This window comes from Homarus americanus, unplaced genomic scaffold (genome assembly GCF_018991925.1).
Source record: "Homarus americanus isolate GMGI-L3 unplaced genomic scaffold, GMGI_Hamer_2.0 scaffold31037, whole genome shotgun sequence".
Classification (NCBI taxonomy): Eukaryota; Metazoa; Arthropoda; class Malacostraca; order Decapoda; family Nephropidae; genus Homarus; species Homarus americanus.
In genome coordinates, this window is record NW_024722227.1 from 1,383,920 (window position 1) to 1,408,576 (window position 24,657).

The 24,657-nt window shown below is 39.8% G+C and overlaps 1 protein-coding gene across 5 annotated transcripts in view; it reads right to left on the minus strand.

The window, feature by feature from the left end:
• LOC121862263 (inactive rhomboid protein 1-like) overlaps positions 1-24,657 on the minus strand; it is a 109,460-nt gene that overhangs the window by 37,006 nt on the left and 47,797 nt on the right. For all 5 annotated transcript variants that reach the window (XM_042360371.1, XM_042360372.1, XM_042360373.1 and 2 more), the window contains exons 3-7: positions 16,824-17,007; positions 4,058-4,183; positions 2,581-2,805; positions 2,231-2,305; positions 300-533 (exon numbers count right to left, since the gene is read on the minus strand). In XM_042360371.1, coding sequence (XP_042216305.1) covers positions 300-533; positions 2,231-2,305; positions 2,581-2,805; positions 4,058-4,183; positions 16,824-17,007 — 844 coding nt within the window. The remainder of the gene's footprint in view (positions 1-299; positions 534-2,230; positions 2,306-2,580; positions 2,806-4,057; positions 4,184-16,823; positions 17,008-24,657) is intronic.

Here is a 24,657-nt window from a genome sequence, read left to right on the forward strand (position 1 = left end):
AAAAAATGACTGGTGTGAAACTAAATAAGATTCCCAAATGTAATAGTTGGTCAAGAATGAAAATAAATATTAGAAAAAATGAAGTCACAGCAAAACAAAGTGTTCCAACAACAGCAGACTGCAGGTCAAATGGTAAGAAGTCCTAACAAGTTCCAACTAGATTTATTGTGGCAGTTTGAATTGTGACTTGGTCCATATGCATCTAATCCTAATAGTCTCATTAAATGTGCATAGGATGGGGTCCATTTCACCTGTCTATCATATAAGGTAACACTAACATAACTGTACATCATACTTACATCTTTGTCTTTCTTAACACTCTCCTTGAATGTTCGCCTAAAAATTCTACCCATGATTCCTCTGCCATATTGTCTTCGATCAGAGTTATCAAAACAGCTATCCAAAATTCGATTCCAGATACGCGAGCGACCGATGTGAGCGCTCGATCGTCCGCTAGCATCAACCGAGTCCGACACCTGTACGGCCGGTCTTTGCCACTCTTGAACACTGGGGTGGTACCTTGCTCCTCCAACCTAAAGGAAACAAAAGTTCTCTAGTGATCATGTGTCACTCTTGCCTGGTTGTGGCATATTACAAATCAAAGACCACAATTCTACTAAATAGTGGTGGTGTAAACCATCATAGCACATACACATCACCCACCAATATATAGTAAAAATCTGATAAGGCAAGTTTTTACATCAAGAATTGTTGTAATGTTACAAAGTCAAAGGGGATATTTATTAGTTCTGGCATGGTAAAGCTGGAGACATCATGAGAAATAATAAGCGGATGAGCCAAAAAAGGTAACAAGAGCACAGAGTAAAAGGAAATGCAGTTGTGCCAAAATAATGAGAGTATGTGGGGGATATCTAAGAAAGGATGATGAGCTATGACAGTGTGAGAGCTGGAGAATGAAAGCATCAAAGGCAGTCATCTCATCAGCTCTACAGTATTTGCCACAGCTGAGAGCATCGATAACCTACCACCTTGGTAGCCACAGAGAACACTACAAATAGTCATGACTTTTGAAAAAAAATAAAAAATAAAATAAATAAATAAATAAAAATAAATCTTCAGTTATATAGTCTCATAGATAATTTAACATGGGATAAATATTCTAATAAACAAGAGTGAAAAAATCAGTGTTTTACTGTTTAAAAACATCAGAAAGTTTGTATCTCATATTATGTGTGTAGCTACATCTTGTTGAAATTTTTTAATATCTCGAGTTATAGCTAAATAACCATGTTGTAGTTTGACAACACAGTAGACTACAAAAAAGTTAAGGATCATGGTCCTAGCTGGTTGCATCACAAGGGTTATAGGAATGTAACCTTGAGATCCATCACATTTCCTTTGTACAGTATATTATTTGTGTCAAGTTTTATAAAACTACAGTACATATAAAAAATTTGAATTTATTAAAAAAAAAATTAATTCTACAATTTTTATTACAGATAGACAAACTGCTATAAAAAACACAATACTGTATTGTATTGTACTATACTGTACCTCTTAAAAAAATTGAAGTTCCTGCTAACTTATTATTGTCCACCAAGGACAGTAACACTCTCAGTACTGTACCGTACACAAAACAACTACTTCAAACCACAATATACTATTTATCATAAATAACTGATCCAATCCAACTTAAGTTATCATATGGTGTCTAATAAGCTTGAATTAACTACGATAACTCTGTATACCAAAGATAAATTTATGTCAACTCCTAGGAAGACATTTGAATGTTTCCATCACTTCAACAATAAATACTGTTACTTGTAAGGATCTACTCAGCAAGTCCCATCAATCCAATACATTAGATGTGCATACAACAAGGTTTTAAATCAGCCTCAAGAAGGTGTAGCTGGGCAAGCCTTGAGAGATTTTACATAGGTAGAAATATTTTTGCATGAAAAATTGGGCCAATAAATCTTATTACAGCTACAGCAAGTTGTAATTAGCATTATATTTACCTAGTATATTGTTTCTATGGCAAAAAGTACACTGGTCCCTTTTGGATCAGGGCTTTTCTAACATTCAGATGCTGACAGGATGGAGGGGAGAGTATACTGCCCTCTAACAGCTTAACAATACACTAAAAACATGGATACATAACTTTCAATATATGCTAACCCCTGATGGTGAAGGAAGGAGCAAACTTAAAGGACCCAAGTCTTAGGGGGTTAATGAGTGTAGACATTAACACATGATACTAGACACTCACTTCTTTACTACTATCATAACTAGCAGTGCCAGTCACAGCATCAGGACTCCCTGCTACCTTGCTGTCAAAGAACACCTGTAAAGACACCACAGGATGATTACAAATTGTGAATTAAACCTCTTCAAACTTTATAATTCATCTGACATGATACAGCTCGATGAAGGCTCTATTTTCATTTTATTTTCTACATCCTCAAAATTTTATAGGCATCTATGACAGTGATGCCAGTTAATATACTGATTCTAATACACATTACTGTACTCATAATTAATATTTCATTCTACCTTAACAACACACTCTAAACTATTCACACACATGAGCATGCAACATATTATGCACATCATACTTACTTCATCTGAAAGCGACTCCATAGTATAATGATCCACAGGTGGGGTGGGGCGCATGGTTGCCGCGGTGGTTGTTGTGGTGGTGGTGGCAGTTGTGGTGGGTGACACATCAGGCTCGTCAAACACGTCATCCGCGACAGACATGGATGATGGGGCATAACTGCGACTTTTAGACCGGCCGCCAGCAGTGCCTGATATTTGACTCTTGGCTCTCCGCTTTGCAACCGTCTGTAAAGATATTCTACATTAATTTCTATGACACTGAGCTTATTCCTGGATAAGATGTTCAGCATTAATGCCTTCAGTAAAAATATAGCAATAATGAGCACCTACAAAAACTACAATCTGTAGTCAGGAACTTGCAACTTTATTATGTGACCAGACATTCACTAGGTACAAATCCATCTAGTGCCAAATTTGCATTACCTTGTCATGGTATGGAGGCTCGAACGAACTACTTTCAAATACCTTGGATGGGTATAAAGTTTTCTGTCTTGTAACCTCAAATGAGGAGGTTGAAAGTGGATCTTTGCTAAGCATACAAATTCTTCACAGAGTTGGGCTGGTTCTTTACCAGAGTGAAGTACGAACAACATATACACCCCCAAAGTTCATTCCAAACTTTTTCTACTCCCTTTAAATTATTCTTCTGTATACTATAACAATCTCCAATCATTGAAAATACAACATTCTACATCAGGTTGGTCAACTGAGACAAAATCTGTTTTTAGTTCTTGCTTGCTTGGTGTCAAGAGATGACCAGACACCAACACAGCTCCCACTATCTCCTTCATTCAAACACAACTCTGCACCCTGTCAAACACAACAAAGCTACAGCAACTTGTGGTTAAAAGAAGTATGGAATTAGCAGAGAAGAATGTGCAGCACATTCAAAGAAACCACAACATAAAGAGACAAACTTAATAATACTAACCCAAACAGTGTAACATTAACAAACTCAGAGGATTGTCTGATAATCAGATCTAGTAAAGCGAGGATAAAAAGTTACAGTAATATGACACTGTAATAAGCTTTAACGAGTAATGTAAGAGTTCATAATGATCATGAATGTCACAGTTGCTTGCTGTTTGTGATTGTGACACTAAAGTTTTATAAATGGTGTAACAGTCAATATACTGTACACCAATCAAAATATTATAAGTTTAATAATTATCATACAGCACTCTATACAATTACAGGATGCACGATGATGATAAAGAAACAAATAGGTTTCAAAACTTTACTTTATCAGTTTTAAAAATTCAGTACTGGTGCTACTAAATTTAACTGAATAGCAAAGTAGTGTGTGGTATCCCACCAAAACACATACAGTACATCAAAACAGTCTTTGGCTACAACAACTAAAGCAAATCTACATGCCTGGTAACTTAATGTTCTGTCAACATCAACAGACTACAGTTTCAAGAATCAAGAGCAAAGGTTACCTTAACAAGGTTTCGATATCAGCATATAAACTTACAGAAACTACAAATGAGAGGCCATCCCAAGTCATCTTGGCAACTGAGTCCTTCCCTCGGTGAGGTGGTTGCGGCAATGATGCTCCATCTATGGAGTCCGGTAGACCACCGCCCAATCCCTCCTGAAGCTGAAACAATTATTAAAAATACAGAGGTATTAACAGAGATGTAAAAAAAAATAAATAAAAAATAAATACTGTGCTGACATTCTTTTTCTTAAAAGTGATGACGATACACTTGTCAAGAAATGAATGTCCTTTGAACTATCTTAGATGTCAGAGTAAAATTCCTGTGTCTGGAAATCACAAACTGTTTAAAAAACTGTAATTTACAATACAGTACTGTACCTATGACTTAATGTTGCAATAATCATAAGACACCACCAAGTATGGGGTGGTGAGCTCCCCAGACCACCCAGCTGGTCAGAACCAACACTGCCACTTCCCCTCATGACCTCCTCTCCTCTATTTATATCTCATGATTTTATTTACACTTCTATTACAGGATCCCCATTGTAATTAACCTGCAGGCGTTCTTTTACCCAAGGGGTTCATGCCCTAGATGCTGCCAATATCCAACTTGTTTTACTTACTAAATGCAACATCATTAACTAAAAACTCAGGAGTGGGGAAAATGTCATAACTGTAGTGATATTCCTCCTTCCCAAAATCAACTGAACTTAAAGGTACATAGCCTTTTGACTTTGATTCCTTGTCCATGTGAAGCTCCTACCGACAACAGCAGGGTAACAAGTGTGTTATATATTCCATGTTCAACCTTCACCATATTCCAACTACAATTAAGTCTCAAGCTCAGTTCCTATCATAACTGTGCCTTAAGTTTAATTCATACTATAATTACGCTACAAACCCAAATCATCTTATCTTCAAGCCCAGAATCTTGTTCCTACATTAATTCCAACTAAACACTAAGATGGAGTCTGCTTTTTTTAGATAAAATAGCCTCCTACCCAATTACTGGCACCATCAAGGTGAAAGCCTAATTAATCATTTAACCATGTTCCTTGTCAACTTACAGTTTTAAGCAAACTAAATTTCTCATTCCCATTAAGAACAATCTCAAATATCATTTCCCCTTGTAAACACCCTCTCAGCATAATTGTAATTATAATAAAGTCCTTTGCTAAATGTTTATTATAACCAAGGAAGTAAAGCCCCCAGCCATATGCTCAATACAGACAAGCCGAGCTCACTCCACATTCCAGTAATCCCCGACCTTATTCCCAATATTAACTAAATCCCTTGGATAATTAAGCGCTGTATATGTACTTGCTTTCGATTTCCCTGTGGTCTCTCTACCACAACATGTTCATACACACCTTTAAATTCTATTACTGCTGGAGAATTTATACAGCACATATTCTAGGGCACAATAATGCTTCTATGCTTAATGAGAATGAAAGATAATTTATTTTACTGAAGAGAAACAATTGTCACAAAGCGTTTACCAATACTCATGATGAATCATATACTAGGATGGCCATTTTTTCATGTTTTATATCCCACCTTGCCACACCATTATAAACAGTACATTTCAAAAACACATTGTTCTAAAAAAGGCAGGAATATAAGAAGACAAAAACAGTATTACACACAGCAGCAATGGTTCAAGCCAGTTCTATTAGCTTTCCGTTACTGCTCAACCAGACTCCAGCACAAAAACGTCAGCTACTCAATACCAAAACGAAGATGATAGAAATTTATCTCAAGCTATTTGTCCTGTCCCCAATTACATTATTTTCTCACTCAATCTTCTGGTGTTTTTCATAAGTTCTTCCTTCAATAAATCATATTTCCTGTAAGCAACCTTTTACCTTAATTATTCCACCTTACTGCTCGCCAATGTCTGCATTAACAGAGGGTTCTTCCCCACCATACTAGAGAAGACTGGATGTAGGAAATGGAAAACATTAAACAATCTGTGTCAAATGTGGTACACCTGTACACACCTGTGGTAACAAACTTCATGTACAGTACTACTGTGTCATATTACTTGTCACATAACACACACACACACACACAAGCTCATCTAATAGCTGATCATTCAAGTATTTTTGCCATCACACTCATCACAAAATCCATTTCTAATAATGTACTGTACCACAAACATCCCTCCCCACTACCTGCTCCTACTCCTGTCACCTAATAAAGGATGAGTACAGTTCTAAGGCTCTGGTAGGAACAATAGCTGGAACTTATCACAATATTTATCTAACACTTTATGACCCACTGAGTTACCTCCACTAATTAATTTTTTATTATAAAGGCCTTTCCCACAAAGGGCAAACATGAACTTACATAAGAATTAGAAGTCTTAAAAAAAACAAAAACAAAAAACACACCCCAGCTTATTTCACCTAAAGATTAACCACCCTAATTCTATCACAGGGCTAGGTTAGCATTAGGTGTGGTTAATCTTCAGGTAAAATTAGCATGGTGTCTGATGTTCCCTTCACCCAAGTACCATATGATTCATTTTCCTAACTTCCTTCCCATTCATTATTTTGATCCTTGGCAGAAAGAGAATATAATAGCAAACATATACCCACACATTCATCAACTATGAAGAATACTTAATCATTCATTTCATCTTGTTGGGAATCAGGAAAAGATCATATTACTGTACATAAATTATTTCCACCACTAATGCCTTAACATAATGTTTGGTCGCAAGGGAATCATGTCATAAAAGTTAGTGCTGGTAACGTGAGAGAACATGGGAATGTGAGAAAGGGATCAGAGAGAGAGAGAGCGCAAGGAGTTCAAAGAGAATCGTGAGCCAAGTGACACAGTTAAAGTTCACTTCTGCACCTGGCAATATCACAAGTGGTGTTATCTGCCCAAGCTACACTGCATACTATCTTCACACACTTCTGGCTAGATCATATACTTGCTTGATGCACTACAATGTACTACATACTCTGCCTATGACCAAGACCCTGACACTGAGAACCTGGTAGGATAAACTCCAGGAAACCATGCTTTGTGGAATGTGGCATAAGCATGAGAAACTATTTGGGGAAAATTATTTGACAACCATACAGCGACACAACCCAGCAACAGCACAGTATATATCATCAAAGAGAAGCACTGTTTACAAAAATAACTAAGAGGACCACATAACATCATGAAAAAACCCATGGGAGAGAAATAAGAGGAAGAAAAGGAGGAGTGGTGGGTGGGTAAAGGGCAACTGAGCTCGAGTATCTAAGTGTATTGATTGTCCTGTGCTTCCCCTGAAGGTGAAGGTGGTGGTAATGGTGGTGGTGGTGGTGGTGGTGGTGGTGGTGGTGGTGGTGGTGGTGGTGGTGGTGGTGGGTGGTGTTGGCTTGTACAGCCCATGGGTGGTTGGTGATGGATGGTGAACATAGTGGTTGGTATTGGTTGTGGTAGTGGCAGAGCAGATAGTGTTACATTGGTGTTTTACTGGGAGTGCATTGTTTTAACTTGGTGGTGGTGGTGTTGGTGATGTATCTAATTTTTTTATTTGTTTTCTGTTAACTATACACTTCTATTTATACTGTACTACAGTTAACTAATGTTGGTGTCAAACTGGACCAACAGTGGTAATGGATTGTCTGACAGTGGTGATGATAAAACTGATAATGTACCTGCTAATGTTGTCATGTACTGTGGTGGTGTTACAGATAGGTGGCAATGAGAGCAGAGGTGGTATCAGCACTCATTAAGCTATGCATATTTCATTACCTGTGATGATAGAATTTTAACAATGTTTCTTTTTATTTTCATTTATTTTTATTTTTTTGTAATTGTTCCAAAGTGGTGATAGTAGTGACTGTGGTGGTGTTAAAGATGTGGTGAGAACAGTATTGGTGGCCTGATGTTGACAGGAAAAAGAGGCACACACACAAGATAGGATAGTGAGGGAGAAAAAGGAGAGCTAGTCAAGCACGAACTGTTGGAGAATAAGGACAAGAAGGGAAGGGACTAATGGAAAGGTGGAGAATGGACAGTACAGCAGTGAAAGTCTGAATAAACTTGAGACCAGTGAGAAAATTAGCTTGTATGAAAAGCTGTTGGGAGGAAAAACATGGAGCTGCAGAGAATGAGAGGAAGCAGGGCAGGTGTGGAGGAGGCAGGGAGTGTCGGAGTACCTGAGTGTATTGATTGTTGCGGAGTCTCCTGGTGGTGTCCCCCCCCCCCATCCTCCTCCCCCACACTGTCCTTTGGCCAGGCCTCCCTTCCACACCCCTATACACAAACCCACTGTATGTAATATACGAGAATAAATTATACTGTACCTCTCTACACTACTTTGTTCTCCATTGTATATCTTCATTCATAAATACTTGAATCATACATCTTCATACATTGACTTACACTCTTTAAAAACCTCTACAAACACTTTTTAAACTCATTCCCCCCATCATAGACAGTCTCACTCATACACCACCATACTGTAAGCAGTTTCTTCCATACACTGTTTCAACATCCTGTTTCCCTCATACATCCTGTATTCCCTTAAAGACCACCAGACATCCTCTTCCTTCATTACATATTCTGTATATCCTATTCATCATACACTTATACATATCCTATCATTCACCACAGTAGTGCACTGGTTGATCACTCTCATACACCATTATACAGGATAAGCCTTGTAGAATTTGGGTTGCACATTACATCCACATATTATTCATACATTTCCTTTAAAATCTGTTTCACTTAAATTCAAAATGCAATTAACCTTTTGAGTACAGTAACTTGCCCACCTATAACACAATGCTACCGTACTCATGGGAACATATAATTAATCTAAATTGGCTAAGGCTTTGCATTAAGGGGAATAAGTTATAAAAATTATAAATATATACATATCTTCCAACACCATTACATATCCTACACACACCTCCTTTCTATCTCCACTCCTCACCATGGTCATACAATTATATGCCTACATACAACACAGGCTGGCACTCTTTACCCCTTCTCTGAGTGCAAGTGTACCATAAGCCATGCTGAGTGATGGCAAATGGTACACTGATATTTGTAAAGAGGTAGGTATGGGAGCATCCACAATGCAATGTCACGCTTCAGCAAGATACAAATAGTAATCAAGCCAGGGAGGGCGATGTATAAACTCATTTTGTTACAAAGGGTCAGTCATGCAGTGCTTCTTCCCAAGAACCCACTTTAATGCTACTTTCTTATCTAATTATATCATTAAATTACACTTTATGTGCAAATTTTTACAAATGCCATAAGTATATGCAATAATACAAATTACTGTATGCATAAGAGTAACAATTTTAATTCATGTTTTGGAAAAGTTGCTTAAAACTATTCTTAGCTGGAACAAATGCAAGCCCTCATATGGGGCCACAACCCTGACCAGAGACTCAACCAGCAAGGCACTACACATCATTATATCTATCTAGTGGCTACCTAAGCAATTGCCCCTTAGTCACATAACATCAATGATGATTTCGTAATGACAGTAGCCAGATAAAACTTATCTTAACATGTTTCTTCTTCAGTAAGCATAAATTTTTTTTAATGTTTAACAGTATTTCCTATGATCTTGTAAAGTTTTCTTTACTCCTCTTCATCTTCTTCCCTCCTCACTTAAATGCCCTGAGCACTTCCACTTCTAGTAGCCGAGTCCCTATTCATTTCCTTGAATGTTGAATCTTGAATGAATTCACAGATGAAAGGGAAGCGAGAAACCAGTGAAGCTTATCCTCTTTCCAACCATTTACCCAGTTCAGCTACAGCTTCTGGAGGTTCTCTTTATACAAGTACTATGTATCAATATCTACCTATTAATGGTTGTTTATGAGACAGCAGGTGGGTCTATGTACCATGACATATGTACATATTTACAAGCATGTTCTGAGTGAGTGACTACATGCATATCTCTCTTATGGTAACTCCTGCAAGACTTCCTACAGCATCTCTCAGTAGGTTTGTCTCTTCCCTTTCATAGTTTTGAAATTACTCTTTCTTTGTCTCTCTCTTGTTAGCTGATATGAACTGTACTTCTCTAAGCATGCTAGTTTACCAAGACTTGGGAGGCAGCCTCACTATCCATAATAACAATAAATCCTGATATGAGCAACACCAGCACAATATAAGCAAGCCAGGGAGCACACAGGCAAAAATGGCCGCCATTAGTGACCCATAAAGTAGATGAGATGCGACTCATCTGTTGGCAGAGTGTAAATTTTTTCTGGCACGGTGTCTTTTTCTTCCCAGCTGCCAACTCTAGTTGGCTCCCTTGTTCATTTTTGGCATAAATTATATGATATTTGTTACTTTATTAATCTAGCTAATAACTTTGTAGTTTTCCTTTCATTACAAGAGAAAATGACTAACAAACACTTGTATAATTTTTTCATTACATTAATAAACATGTGAGCAAATATTACAGGTTGACAATCCCTTATCCGAAATCCTTGGGGCCAGATGCATTTCGGTTTTGGGAATTTTTCGGTTTTCAGAATTGTTTTTTTTTGTTTTTTTTTTTTACAGTGATCAGCCCACCCGGGCACAGGTCACTGACCCACACTGGGGCCTGGGGGCTAAAATATAATAATAATAATAATAATAATAATAATAATAATAATAATAATAATAATAATAATAATAATAATAATAATAATAATAATAATAATAATAATATTAATAATTCATAGGTCTAGGTCGTTTTTCTCACTTTTGATCTTTTTTTCATTCTTGTATTTCTTTATTATTATTATTATTATTTTATTATTACAGTATTATTGTTATTATTATTATTGTTATCATTCTTATTTTATTTTTGTGTATTTTTTATTAAAATTTTTATTTACTATGAATAATTATTACTGTATTATCATTATTATTATTATTATAATTATTATTACTATTACATTTTCACCCCCCATGCCCCGATGTGGGTCAGTGGCCTGTGCCCGGGTGGGCTATTAAAAAAAAAAAAAAAAAAAAATTGCTCCACAAAAAAACTTTCGGTTTTCAGAGCTTTTCGGTTTTGGGAATTTCGGATAAAGGGTTGTCAACCTGTACTTACAGGTAAAGGTGTTTCAAGGATTCAATCATCCAAAAATTAGTGTTCATTAAGCTATTCTTTAGATTCCACTTTACATATACCCGTACTGCATACGTGATAAATGGTAAAAATTCCACAAGTGTGATTGTTTCGACGAGAGTATGTTGCCCCTATTCTCCCAGACATAGATAAAATATTATGACAAACCATAATACAGCACTGTACAGTATACTGATTTTGTATGCTTTACTGTTAACATATAGTGTAGATGAACAAATTAGAGAGGAGGATATAAAGGGCAAAACTGTAAACAGTAAAGATAATGTCTGATGTGAAAGAAGTACAGTATGTGTAAAACTGTACATACATAATAAGAGAGTAGAGGTGAGAATCTATAAAGAAATAAAGATTGAGTTTCCAATTTTGGAAACAAGTTGAGGCAGCTGTGAGCAAAATGAAAAATGATAAGGTTGATTAGCGAGGTTGATTAGCTTCCATCAGATTTATAAAACAAACAAGCAGAAATGAGATTAAATGCTAGAATAAACCATGTAACTTTATGATTACAAAAGAGACTTTTCCAGTGGTTTAAAAAAATCTAATTAGCATTACATTAAAAAAACAGGAGCCTTGCAGCCCAAATTAAGACAATTAGTTTAGTAAGCTATGCATGCCAAATCTTGTCATTTTAAATAGACCAAAAAATAAAATAGTCAGCATGTTGTTTGAAGACAATTATGGATTTCAGGGATGATGAACTATGGAGACCACCTTTGATTTTGTGAATTTTGAGTTTTAGTGAAAGGATTTTTTTAAGTTCAGATAAACTTTTTACTGGTATATCAGTCTTGTGATTTAGAAAAAAAGCTTTGAAAGGGTAATACAATAAAGTCCTACAATATATGTCTTGTTAAAAACAGGCATTCATGGTAGAGAAAAAAATATATATATCCCCGACATTAGCAAGTTGCAGTGCTGGACAGGGAGTTTGACAAAGCTGTACCCCATCTTCAATACTATACAGTACAGTATATCCATTTAAAAATTTTTATGGGAGATAATGTAAGTAGCAATGGAGCCAGTCAATTGTTAAGTAGGTACTGTACAGTAATATCAAATACAGTACAGTATCTGGAATGTAGATGATACTGATCAATGCAGTAAGTGAATAAGCATTACAAAAAAGGGTCAGCAGATTAATGGAAGAAGAGTATGGACTTAGCAATAATGTACAGTATAATCAATATTTTATATATATATATAATATATATATAATATATATATATATATATATATATATATATATATATATATATATATATATATATATATATATATATATATATATATATATATATATATATATATATATATATATATATATATATAATGGAAAGAAACTTAAACACAAGAAAATTTTCTATGTACTTGGGAGGTAATATTCATTGCAAAAAATTACCAATAGAGGATCAAGCAGAAACAGCATTTCATAATCTTGAATCATTCAAAAGGGACTTTAATTTTAGTTTGAGGAAAAGGGTGATCAATGTGAGAAGCATGGACTCTTTCAGCAGACACCAGGAAGTGACTAAGGGGTCTTTGGAATGTGGTACTATATGGAATGATAAGGATAAGTTATAATGGAAAAAAAGTTGGCTAGAGCATTGATATACAAAGAAAGTTAAAAACTCAATACTTTGGTCTTATATCAAAGGATAAGGAGATGATAGAAATATTAGTGTGTAAGATTGAGAGTAGAAGAGGTGGGGGATGGTAAAGATTGTGAAGGATGAAAAATATTAAATCTGGAACCCCAGAGAGAGACAAAATCTGACAGGACTGGTAAAGACAGCCTGCAACTGTTTGGAGTAGAGGGCTGCGGTCACCAACCTCCAGGCCTGAGGATACCTTGACTGACTCACTCAGTGTTAACATACTGTATAACAAACCAGCAAGGCTTGAGGGATGCTCCATTACTGTTCACTGTACAGTCCTTTGGCCTGATCCCAATATCAAGGTGTATGAATGTATCCCAAATGGAAGCTCTCATAAAGTTTAATGAAAGTAAGACATGCAAAATAACAATTCACTGTGGAAAATATTTACATATAGACAGTTCCACAGCATAATACTTGATAAAAGTGAGCTTATGTAAACACTGACACACTTAAACAACTTCAATGACAATCTGGGTGTGTGAATATTACCTTATGATATCCAATATCAACATGATCTTGCTTTGTTGTGTGCCATGTAAATGTAGTTACTGCATAAAAGGACCCCACTAAAAGATGTCTGGAGGGAATACTGGAAGAGTGGTGGTCTGGATATTTTCCCATAAGAAGCAAGGTCCTGACTGAAATTTCTTAAGAGGGGAAGGAAGCTGTCCTAATTCACACCAGCATTGAAGTCCTAATTCTGTAAGGAATGTCTGAGAAGCTGTGTGATGCATATCTAAGTTGATGTGGAGTGGGGAATCATGTTCAATGGTGAAGGACTTTACACACAACTTGTGAAAAAGAATCATCCCGAGTCTTTTCTGGAATAAGTGAAGAGGTCTGATTACTGTTATCGGTATTAACCATAGTCGGCACAAATTAAGAAATAGCTACATCATGCAATAGTCTGTTTACTTTCCCTTCATTTAAAAAATTAATAATGTAGTTTTAACCATTAAATATATTACCTGAAGAAGTTTTTATGTATAGGAAGCCCTGTTGCACATACTGTATTGAACTACCAAAGTAAGAGCTATTACCAGGCCCGTCCTTTAGGGGGGGCGAACAGGGGCGACCGCCAGGGGCCCCGCCTGTGTGAGGGGCCCCGCGGCGCCCAGCACTAGACCCAGTGACCTCGGACACGTTACCTGTTGACTGGTTAATCTGACCTGACGGCTTACACCAACATCACAACCGTGACCTTACCATCCATAGCGACAGTCCCATGGGGGTTGGTGGGGGTGGGTTCCTCTGACCGCATAATCTGACTCCATAATCCATTGCACTCCACGGCCCTGGCTATTACACATTCTATATAAAATGTATAGCGCAACAGATTAACAAACAAAACTGATAAGGTGAAAACTATAGGACCCAACATCTCGGAATGTGACTTCTGATATGTGTTGAGTCCTATTGAAATTAAGTGAAGAGCTATCCAATACTGTACTGGAGAGGGCCAAGCCTGTGACAACCCTTATTTAGGAGCTCCAGGACTGAACCTTCCACCAACCATCACATTTCCAAGCATGTAACCCTTTTGGACACCTAACATTTGAGCCTTGATGGGGTAATAATTCTTGAGTTGCATGACAAAGTTACCTTTGCCCCTCCTCCCACCCCTCACCCTGAGTACATCTGCACTTGTCATGCCATGGAGCTATTAGTGTCCGTAATTGAACCCCAAGGGATAAATGAGGGCTAATCATATAAAAATAGAAAGAAAAACGAATTTCAGTTTGAAACGAGAGGGTGATTTACATATTAAGAAATTGAGAGAAGCAATAACAGCTGTCATTAACATAAAATGCAGAATAAGGGTTAAGGTTACTTGATCCCTCCGAGAAAAGCTGTGAAAACATAATGCACTACGCATATCCCCAAACTAATCCGCTGCTGAACCAATTCCCATAATCCCCTTCCCTCCATGTCACACTTCGTCTTCCATCACCATTTCTACTTTATTTCTACTAATAGATAAAAACACTACAAATGTCATACACTAAGCCCTGCAGGGATCTTGACCTGTGACCTTCTGACCCCCAAATCAATAGGCTTTCGTGTACAGCATTCCCATGAGAATCTCCTTTGTAAAATTTGGTCAAGGTACTGTACAATGTAGAGGACATGATGTTAAACAAACACTAAAACATATACTGTAACAGACTGTGATAGACTGCGGGTGGAATACCATTATATTACCCAGTCTTTCTCCTCTTTAAGATCCTGATTGCATTTCCCACCTACATCCTTTTCCCAAATTCATTATTCACTTCTTCTGCACTCACTCACACTTCTATCATTGCTCCAACCAGCCATCTCTTTTACACGCACTCACTCACACACACGCACTCACACACACTAATTTGATTTTCACAACCAAAGGCAAATGACTTCATTCACATAAGACAACCTCCCAGTAAATACCAATCTAACCTTCTCTAGCTTTCAAAACATGGGAGAATTTTGAGAATTTTGAATGAGTGAGTGAGTGAGTGAGTGAGTGAGTGAGTGAGAGTGTGTGTGTGTGTGTGTGTGTGTGTGTATGTGTGTGTGTGTGTGTGTGTGTGTGTGTGTCTGTGTGTGTGTGTGTGTGCAGCACATTGAAGCTTTAGCAAGACAATAATTAAGTGACCAAGAGAGAACAATCCAGGAGTATTGAGATGACAAGGATGGTTAAATTGGGAGCGGAAAAAAGGGAGAAAGGAGGACAATTATGGGATGAGAGGTGGAAGAGGAAGACAATTATGGGATGAGAGAGGTGGAAGAGGAGCACAATTATGGGATGAGAGAGGTGGAAGAGGAGGACAATTATGGGATGAGAGAGGTGGAAGAGGAGGACAATTATGGGATGAGAGAGGTGGAAGAGGAGGACAATTATGGGATGAGAGAGGTGGAAGAGGAGGACAATTATGGGATGAGAGAGGTGGAAGAGGAAGACAATTATGGGATGAGAGAGGTGGAAGAGGAAGAAAAAACACTACCTAGCTGTGAAGACAAATGACAGGAAATATAGGAAGACAAGATAAGCTATACAATATTTAACCTTTTATGCCATTCAAAGTAAAGTGACATCTATACAAATTAAATAACTTAAAAGCACATCCAAAAGTGAAAAACAATAAAAACCCAACCATGCTCACCACTGGCACCCTCAATAACATTTACTGTACTCTCTTGATGCTGAAAACTTGGCCAGTTCATTAACTTTGATCCTGTGGGGCTGTGGTGCCCTTCGTCTTTGTAAAAGGGGGTGTAATTGCTCTCAGGGAGGGGGACCAACTTCACGATCCTCTTAATTAATTTTCAGTGTGGCATAACTTTATTGTAGGGGAAAGCTATAATGAACCACATGGAGAAGGCCAGAATAACAACACTGGTGATTGTAAACACAGATGTCACCATGTTGGTCACTTATAAATAACTGTGATTCAAGTATATACCGTACTGTACATTATAATTAAAGTACAGTACCGGTACTAATGTCATGCTGTTGCCTTTTACCCATCCTGTTGCCTTCATATAGCACAACAATGAAAATGAAACCTATTGTATTTATCAGAACAATTCTAACATCTTTCTGTGTAGGTATAACTTGTGTAAATAATCCACTCATAAAACCTTGCAATTTATCTGAAAATTCTAAAATTATAAGTTCAAAATTCCTTCTAGTACAGAGCTTCCCAGAGTTCCCAATGTTTCTCGAACCAAGAGCACAAAAGTAGTGACTATGATATTGGAAACTGCTAATATGGCATTAAAGAAACTTCATAATTTAACACAAGTTGGTGTCTAATTATTAAAATGAACAAACAATATCACCTCGTGTAGTTTCATTTGGAAGTCATAAGTTTCCTAAATAACTAATAATGAAAAAGTATTATTTAGAGGTACTGCAGTACCAGTACTATATACTGTACCTACTACCTTACAACTGAACTACCTTATGGCAACCACACAGCAGATCTGGAGAGCAGCCAACTATACATTTGTGGATAGCAACACCACACAATATTCTCACCTCTTGTAAGGCATGGAAGTCACTGGTGAAAGACTGTGTGTGGTGGGTAGTGTTGGGCTGGTCCTTGAGCTGGCCATACTTGCGACTGGCCAGGCGTTTCCGTTTCTCCTGCCATCGCTGCCGCTGATTTGCCTCAGAAGTATCATCTAATCCAAAGAACTCCCGTGTCTCCTTCTTCATATACCTGGGGAGGGCAAGACAACATTATCTTGTGTATAAGACCTTCAAACTAACTATAACTTGTCTTATAATGTAGTACAATATTTACTAATGCTGTAGGGGGGAAAATGAAGAAAGCACAAGAAGACTGGTATCGTATTGACAGCATCTTCCAAACAAAAGTCTATAAGAGTAATGTAATGTAACAAAGAAAAGGCAAGACCGAGATGGCTCACACATTGAAACATTAAAATTTTCTCATCTGTAATCCACTGAGTCAAGAGCTTAATGTCTGTTACCCTTTATTCAACCTTCAGGTCTGCCAGGTTTTCCTATCTTAGTTCATTTAATGTAACTTGAGCTTCCCATTCACATATATTTTCAGGGTTCTCAATGTTCAATAGCATCTGGAAATATTGGTCTAGTATCATCTATTTTACATAAATTCTTACACCAGTACAGTATAACGTTTACACATCCTAAAATGGTTTTCTGACACTACAGTACAGTATTTTATTTTTAAAGATTTTTCAAGGGGTCGGTGCCAATGATTTGTTGGTACCTATTTTCATAATGGAGCCTCCAACCCTACTGTTTCTCTGTCACTTCTTTCCTGAGGACCTTGGCTGGCTCTTTAAGAAAACACCCCATTCTTCAAGCCCTGTTTTAGTATGTAGGGCTATGCATTAGACTAACTACAGTGCAAGCTAAAAATATATAATATTTACGTTCCAGAAGGATACTGTACTACAAGGTACTTAACAATAAATCATTACTGACCAGAGTATTAATGACTCACTGTATGCCAATATCATTAATCATATATAATACAAATGCAGGTTTTAATAATTCTATGATAATATTGCAATTAACTAATAATGATAATAATAAAAATAATAGCTGGTCTTTTGTTTCTCAAAAGTGTCAGTTCTTCCCAAGAATTCACCACCGTTCGAAATACTACAATTCTGTCACAAATATTTATAAATGCGAGACAAAGATTTTCTAATTTCAAATGACTGTCTTTAAAACGAAGATAAAACTGGTGAAGAGCCCAAAAGACAGCAGTCTGAAGTCTCAATAACAAACATCTTAAAAACTACACAAAATTTTTTCACAAAGACAGAATGACAAAGGACAACACAATGCCATAATAAGCTCTGCTATATACACTGAACTAGTAGCAGACAAGTAGGACAGCAACAGTGCTGTGTCACATCTGGTTGCTGCTCAGTTCACTTCTTGCTTTAAGGGCAGCACATAACCAAGGTCCCCCACAGGCCTCCCTCACAACAGAGAGAACTCAGTATTGCCAGCCTGTTTTAAACAGAAAATTGACTTGCAACCCACCATGAAACATTAACATATACAGTATTTACTGTAACTACAGTATATTTTTTTTCTTTTATCCTCTTCGCCATTGATCGGCTCATTAGCCGCTTGGGCTGTCGGTCAAGTCTCTTGATACACACTGCTGGCAAATATTGGGCATGCTCTGACCCCTGAATGTATCTGAACCTGCTCCAGTGTTGGTCAAGTCTATACTGTACAGTACTAATGTATACTATATTTACAATATAGTGCAGTACTATATATCAGATACCAAGTCAATAAGTCATGTATACACAATTAAAACAAATTAATGGCATAAAAAATTGAGGAAATAGATGCATTAATTTTAATATTTTGTACTGTATTGTACCGAAAACCATCAATGAAATTAGTCAAGACAAAATATTCAAAACTTAACTCAGGAAGTTTCTTTACACAATTAATACAACAAAAACAGAAATTAATAACATGAGGGAATAATAATTTTAGGAAGAGTCGCTTTATAGGTTAATATATATTTTAGAAAGAGGGAGAGAAAATTGTCATTCAATTCCAATAGACCAGGAAACAATATACTTAAAACAAAAAAGGAAAAGGGTCAAAGCAAGAAAACTCTACCCTGTGACCACCTGTTACACCACACAGTGCATCACATCAAACAAATTTCCTCCAGTGGTCAAAATATCCTATAAACAGTACCCAACCATATTAATAAACGATGAATGAATGTCAACCTCAATATCGTAAATAACCAACTTCCTTCAGAAAAAAAAAAATAAATCAAATGTAAGCCGAGCAATTCACTGTAGCATAAAATAACACAAGCTCATGCTCTCTCAAACACCACAAATAGACCAAGCCATGTGGTGTTGAGGTCTGGGATGAACTGTGTCACTGCTGAGAACATGATATCTGAGCAGTAGGGTGGGAGGGGGAGACACATACATTAACACAACAAAATAACGGGAGGTGATAAACAGTCAGGGCACAAGTCAAGGATGGTTGTTGGGGCACACAGTCAGGATGGTTGTTGGGGCACAAGTCAAGGATGGTTGTCAGGGCACAGAGTCAAGGATGGTTGTCAGGGCACAGAGTCAAGGATGGTTGTCAGGGCACAGAGTCAGGGTGATTGTTCAGGGCACACAGTCAAGGATGAGTTGTCGGGCACACATCAAGGATGGTTGTCAGAACAGATCAGGGATGGTTGTCAGGGCACACAGTCAGGATGGTTGTCAGGCACACAGTCAGGATGGTTGTCAGGGCACACAGTCAAGGATGGTTGTCAGGGCACAGAGTCAAGGATGGTTGTCAGGGCACACAGTCAAGGATGATTGTCAGGGCATCAGGATGGGTTCAGAACAAGTCAGGATGGTTGTCAGGGCACACAGTCAGGGATGGTTGTCAGGGCACACAGTCAGGATGGTTGTCAGGGCACACAGTCAAGGATGGTTGTCAGGGCACAGTCAGGATGGTTGTCAGGGCACACAGTCAAGGATGGTTGTCAGGGCACAGTCAGGGATGGTTGTCAGGACACAGTCAGGGAAGTGGTTGTCAGAACAGTCAGGGATGGTTGTCGGCACAGTCAGGATGGTTGTCAGGGCACACAGTCAAGGGTGGTTGTCAGGACACAGTCAGTGAGTTGTCAGGCACAAGTCAAGGATGGTTGTCAGCACAGAGTCAGGATGGTTGTCAGGGCAGATCAAGGATAGTTGTCAGGGCCAGATCAGGATGGTTGTCAGGGCACACAGTCAGGGTGAGTTGTCAGGGCACACAGTCAGGATGGTTGTCAGGGCACACAGTCAGGGAGTGAGTTGTCAGGGCACACAGTCAGGGATGGTTGTCAGGGCACAGTCAGGGAGTGAGTTGTCAGACAAGTCAGGGATGATTGTCAGCACACAGTCAGGGATGAGTTGTCAGGGCACAAGTCAAGGATGGTTGTCAGAGACACAGTCAGGGGTGAGTTGTCAGGGCACACAGTCAGGGATGATTGTCAGGGCACACAGTCAAGGATGAGTTGTCAGGGCGAAAGTCAAGGATGGTTGTCAGGGCACACAGTCAGGGAGTGAGTTGTCAGACAAGTCAAGGATGGTTGTCAGGACACAGTCAGGGATGAGTTGTCAGGGCACAAGTCAAGGATGGTTGTCAGGGCACACAGTCAGGGTGAGTTGTCAGGGCACAGTCAGGATGGTTGTCGGGCACAGTCCAGGATGAGTTGTCAGGGCACACAGTCAGGGATGGTTGTCAGCACGACAGTCAGGGAATGAGTTGTCAGGAATGGTGTCAGAAGTCAAGGATGGTTGTCAGGGCACACAGTCAGGATGGTTGTCAGGCACAGTCAAGGATGGTTGTCAGGGCAAGTCAGGGATGGTTGTCAGGACTCAGTCAGGGATGAGTTGTCAGGGCACACAGTCAGGATGGTTGTCAGGCACACAGTCAGGGATGGTTGTCAGGGCACACAGTCAGGATGGTTGTCCAGGCACACAGTCGAGATGGTTGTCAGGGCACACAGTCAGGGATGGTTGTCCAGGCACACAGTCAGGGATGGTTGTCAGGGCACGATGTAGGATGGTTGTCAGGACACACAGTCAGGGATGGTTGTCAGGGTGAGTTGTCAGGAACAGTCAGGGATGGTTGTCAGGGGAGTTGTCAGGGCACACAGTCAGGGATGGTTGTCAGGCACAGTCAGTCAGGTGGATTGTCAGCACACAGTCAAGGATGGTTGTCAGGGGTGAGTTGTCAGGGCACACAGTCAGGGATGGTTGTCAGCACACAGTCAGGGATGGTTGTCAGGGCACAGAGTCAGGGTGGAGTTGTCAGGATAGGTTGTCAGGGCACAGTCAAGGATGGCTGTCAGGCACACCTGTCAGGATGGTTGTCAGGGTGAGTTGTCAGGCACACAGTCAGGGATGGTTGTCAGGGAGAGTTGTCAGGCACACAGTCAGGATGGTTGTCAGGGTGAGTTGTCAGGACACAGTCAGGGATGGTTGTCAGGGCACACAGTCAGGATGGTTGTCAGGAGCAATCAAGGATGGTTATCAGATGAGTTGTCAGGGCACAGTCAGGGATGGTTGTCAGGGACACAGTCAGGGGAGGTTGTCAGGGCACACAGTCAAGGATGGTTGTCAGGGGTGAGTTGTCAGGACACAGTCAGGGATGGTTGTCAGGGCACAGTCAGGGATGGTTGTCAGGGCACACAGTCAGTCAGGATGAGGATTGTCAGGGCACAGTCAGGGATGGTTGTCAGGGCACACAGTCAGTCAAGGGTGAGTTGTCAGGAATGGTTGTCAGGGCACAGTCAAGGATGGCTGTCAGGGCACAGTCAGGGATGGTTTCAGGGTGAGTTGTCAGGGCACACAGTCAGGGATGGTTGTCCAGGGTGAGTTGTCAGGCACACAGTCAGGGATGGTTGTCAGGGTGAGTTGTCAGGGCACAGTCAGGGATGGTTGTCAGGGCACACAGTCAGGGATGGTTGTCAGGGGTGAGTTGTCAGGGCACACAGTCAGGAGAGTTGTCAGGCACACAGTCAAGGATGGTTGTCAGGGTGGTGGGGAGCACAGTCAGGGATGGTTGTCAGGGCACACAGTCAGGGATGGTTGTCAGGGCACACAGTCAGGGGTGAGTTGTCAGGGCACACAGTCAGGGATGGTTGTCAGGGCACACAGTCAGGATGGTTGTCAGACACAGTCAGGATGGTTGTCAGGGCACACAGTCAGGAAGAGTTGTCAGGGCACACAGTCAGGATGGCTGTCAGGGCACAGATCAGGATGGAGTTGTCAGGGCACACAGTCAAGGATGGCTGTCGGGGCACAGATCCAATTGTCAGGGCACAGTCAGGATGGTTGTCCAGGGATTGCAGAACAGTCAAGGATGGCTGTCAGGGCACTCAGAGATGGCTGTCAGGGCACACAGTCAGGGATGGCTGTCAGGGCACAAGTCAGGATGGAGTTGTCAGGGCACAAGTCACGGGTAAGTTGTCAGGGCACAGTCAAGGGCACACAGTCAGGATGGTTGTCAGACACAGTCAGGGCACACAGTCAGGATGGTTGTCAGGGCACAATCAGTCAGGGTAGTTGTCCAAAGCACAGTCAGGATGGTTGTCAGGGCACACAGTCAGGGATGGTTGTCAAGGCACACAGTCAGGGATGGTTGTCAGGGCACACAGTCAGGGGTAAGTTGTCAGGGCACACAGTCAGAGGATGGTTGTCAGGGCACACAGTCAAGGATGGTTGTCAGGGCACACAGTCAAGGGATGGTTGTCAGGGCACACAGTCAAGAATGGTTGTCAGGGCACACAGTCAGGGATGGTTGTCAGGGCACACAGTCAGGATGGTTGTCAGGACCACAGTCAGGGATGGTTGTCAGGGCACACAGTCAGGGATGGTTGTCCAGACAGTCAGGGTAAGTTGTCAGGGCACACAGTCAGGGATGGTTGTCAAGACAGCCAGGATGGTTGTCAGGGCACAGAGTCAGGATGGTTGTCAGGGACAAGTCAGGATGGTTGTCAGGGCCAGTTAGAATGGTTGTCAGGCCACAGTCAGGGATGGTTGTCAGGGCACACATCAGGATGTTGTCAGGCACAGTCAGGGATGGTTGTCAGGGCACAGTCAGGATGGTTGTCAGGGCACACAGTCAGGGATGGTTGTCAGGGCACACAGTGAAGAATGGTTATCAGGGCACAGTGAAAGAATGGTTGTCAGGGCACACAGTCAGAATGGTTGTTAGGGCACAGTCAAAGATGGTTGTCAGGGCACCAGTCAAGGATGGTTGTCAGCACACAGTCAGAATGGTTGTCAGGGCACACAGTCAGAGGATGGTTGTCAGGGCACACAGTCAGGGATGGTTATCAGGGCACAGTCAGGATGGTTGTCAGGGCACACAGTCAGGATGGTTGTCAAGGCACACAGTCAGGGATGGTTGTCAGGGCACACAGTCAAGGATGGTTGTCAGGGCACACAGTCAAGGATGGTTGTCAGGGCACATCAGGGATGGTTGTCAGGGACACAGTCAGGATGGTTGTCAGGAACAGTCGACACAGTCAAGAATGGTTGTCAGGGCACACAGTCAAGGATGGTTGTCAGGGCACACAGTCAAGGATGGTTGTCAAGGCACAAGTCAGGGATGGTTGTCAGGGCACACAGTCAGAATGGTTGTCAGAACAGTCAGGATGGTTGTCAGGGCACAGTCAAGGATAGTTGTCAGGGCACAGTCAGGATGGTTGTCAGAACAGTCAAGTGTATCAGAACAGTCAGGGATGGTTGTCAGGGCACACAGTCAGGGATGGTTGTCAGGGCACACAGTCAGGGATGGTTGTCAGTGGCACTCAGCTGATGGACTTACTTTTTTGACTGCTCAGAGGCCCTGGGGTAAATAAAACTATTAGAAAATAATAGTAGTTATGTGGCTTACTGTAAACATCATTGAACAATACAGATTTACTTAGGAAGATTTTTTCGAACTTGTGAATGAATCTCACGTAAGAGGATTGTGCAGAGAATCATAGAATGGAAAGCATGTCCAAATACCTAAAATTGTACATTACTGTGTTTTATACTGCTTTTATAGAAGTACTATATAATGTTATACATGTCTTTTTTCAACAATTTCTTCCTTAAGTAAGTAATTTGATGAATTTACCCAATACATATTGGACAATATTCCCAAACTGCAATTTCACTGCACTTATTTTTGTAGCACACACATTACTGGACAAACTCATCAGAATAGCATGTAACTAACTCATTAGCTTATGTGGTGTTATCAGATATACAACTTAAGGCACCAAGAGCTTCTAAGACCATCCAGACCACCCCTCATGCGCTCCTCTCAGTCCCAGACCTCCATAAAATATCATGGTGTGAAGGTGTGGAACAACCCCCATCCGAGCAAAGACTACGCTCCCTTCCTATAAATCATCTCTTAAAAAATATCAATTGTCTAAGTATTAATATTTTTTTAATACCTTTTTTTTTCCTACTGGCATTAGCCCACCCGGGCACAGGTCACTGACCCACATCAGGGCCTGGAGGGCGAAAATATTATTATAATAATAATAATAATAATAATAATAATAATAATAATAATAATAATAATAATAACAACAATAAAAATAATTAATAAAAAATAAACAAAAAATAAATAAAAATGAAATAATAATAGTAATAACTATAAATAAATAAAAAAAATAAAATAAATCAAGAGTAAGAAACGACAATATGTATGTTGTGTTGTCAATAGTAAGAGAAACAATTGAGACCCTGCAATTGGGTGTAAATGAGGCCGAAAGTCAGATCAGCAACTGGGACTTGGTCACAACTTTCGTGATGCCATATGGCAGCAGGGTCTA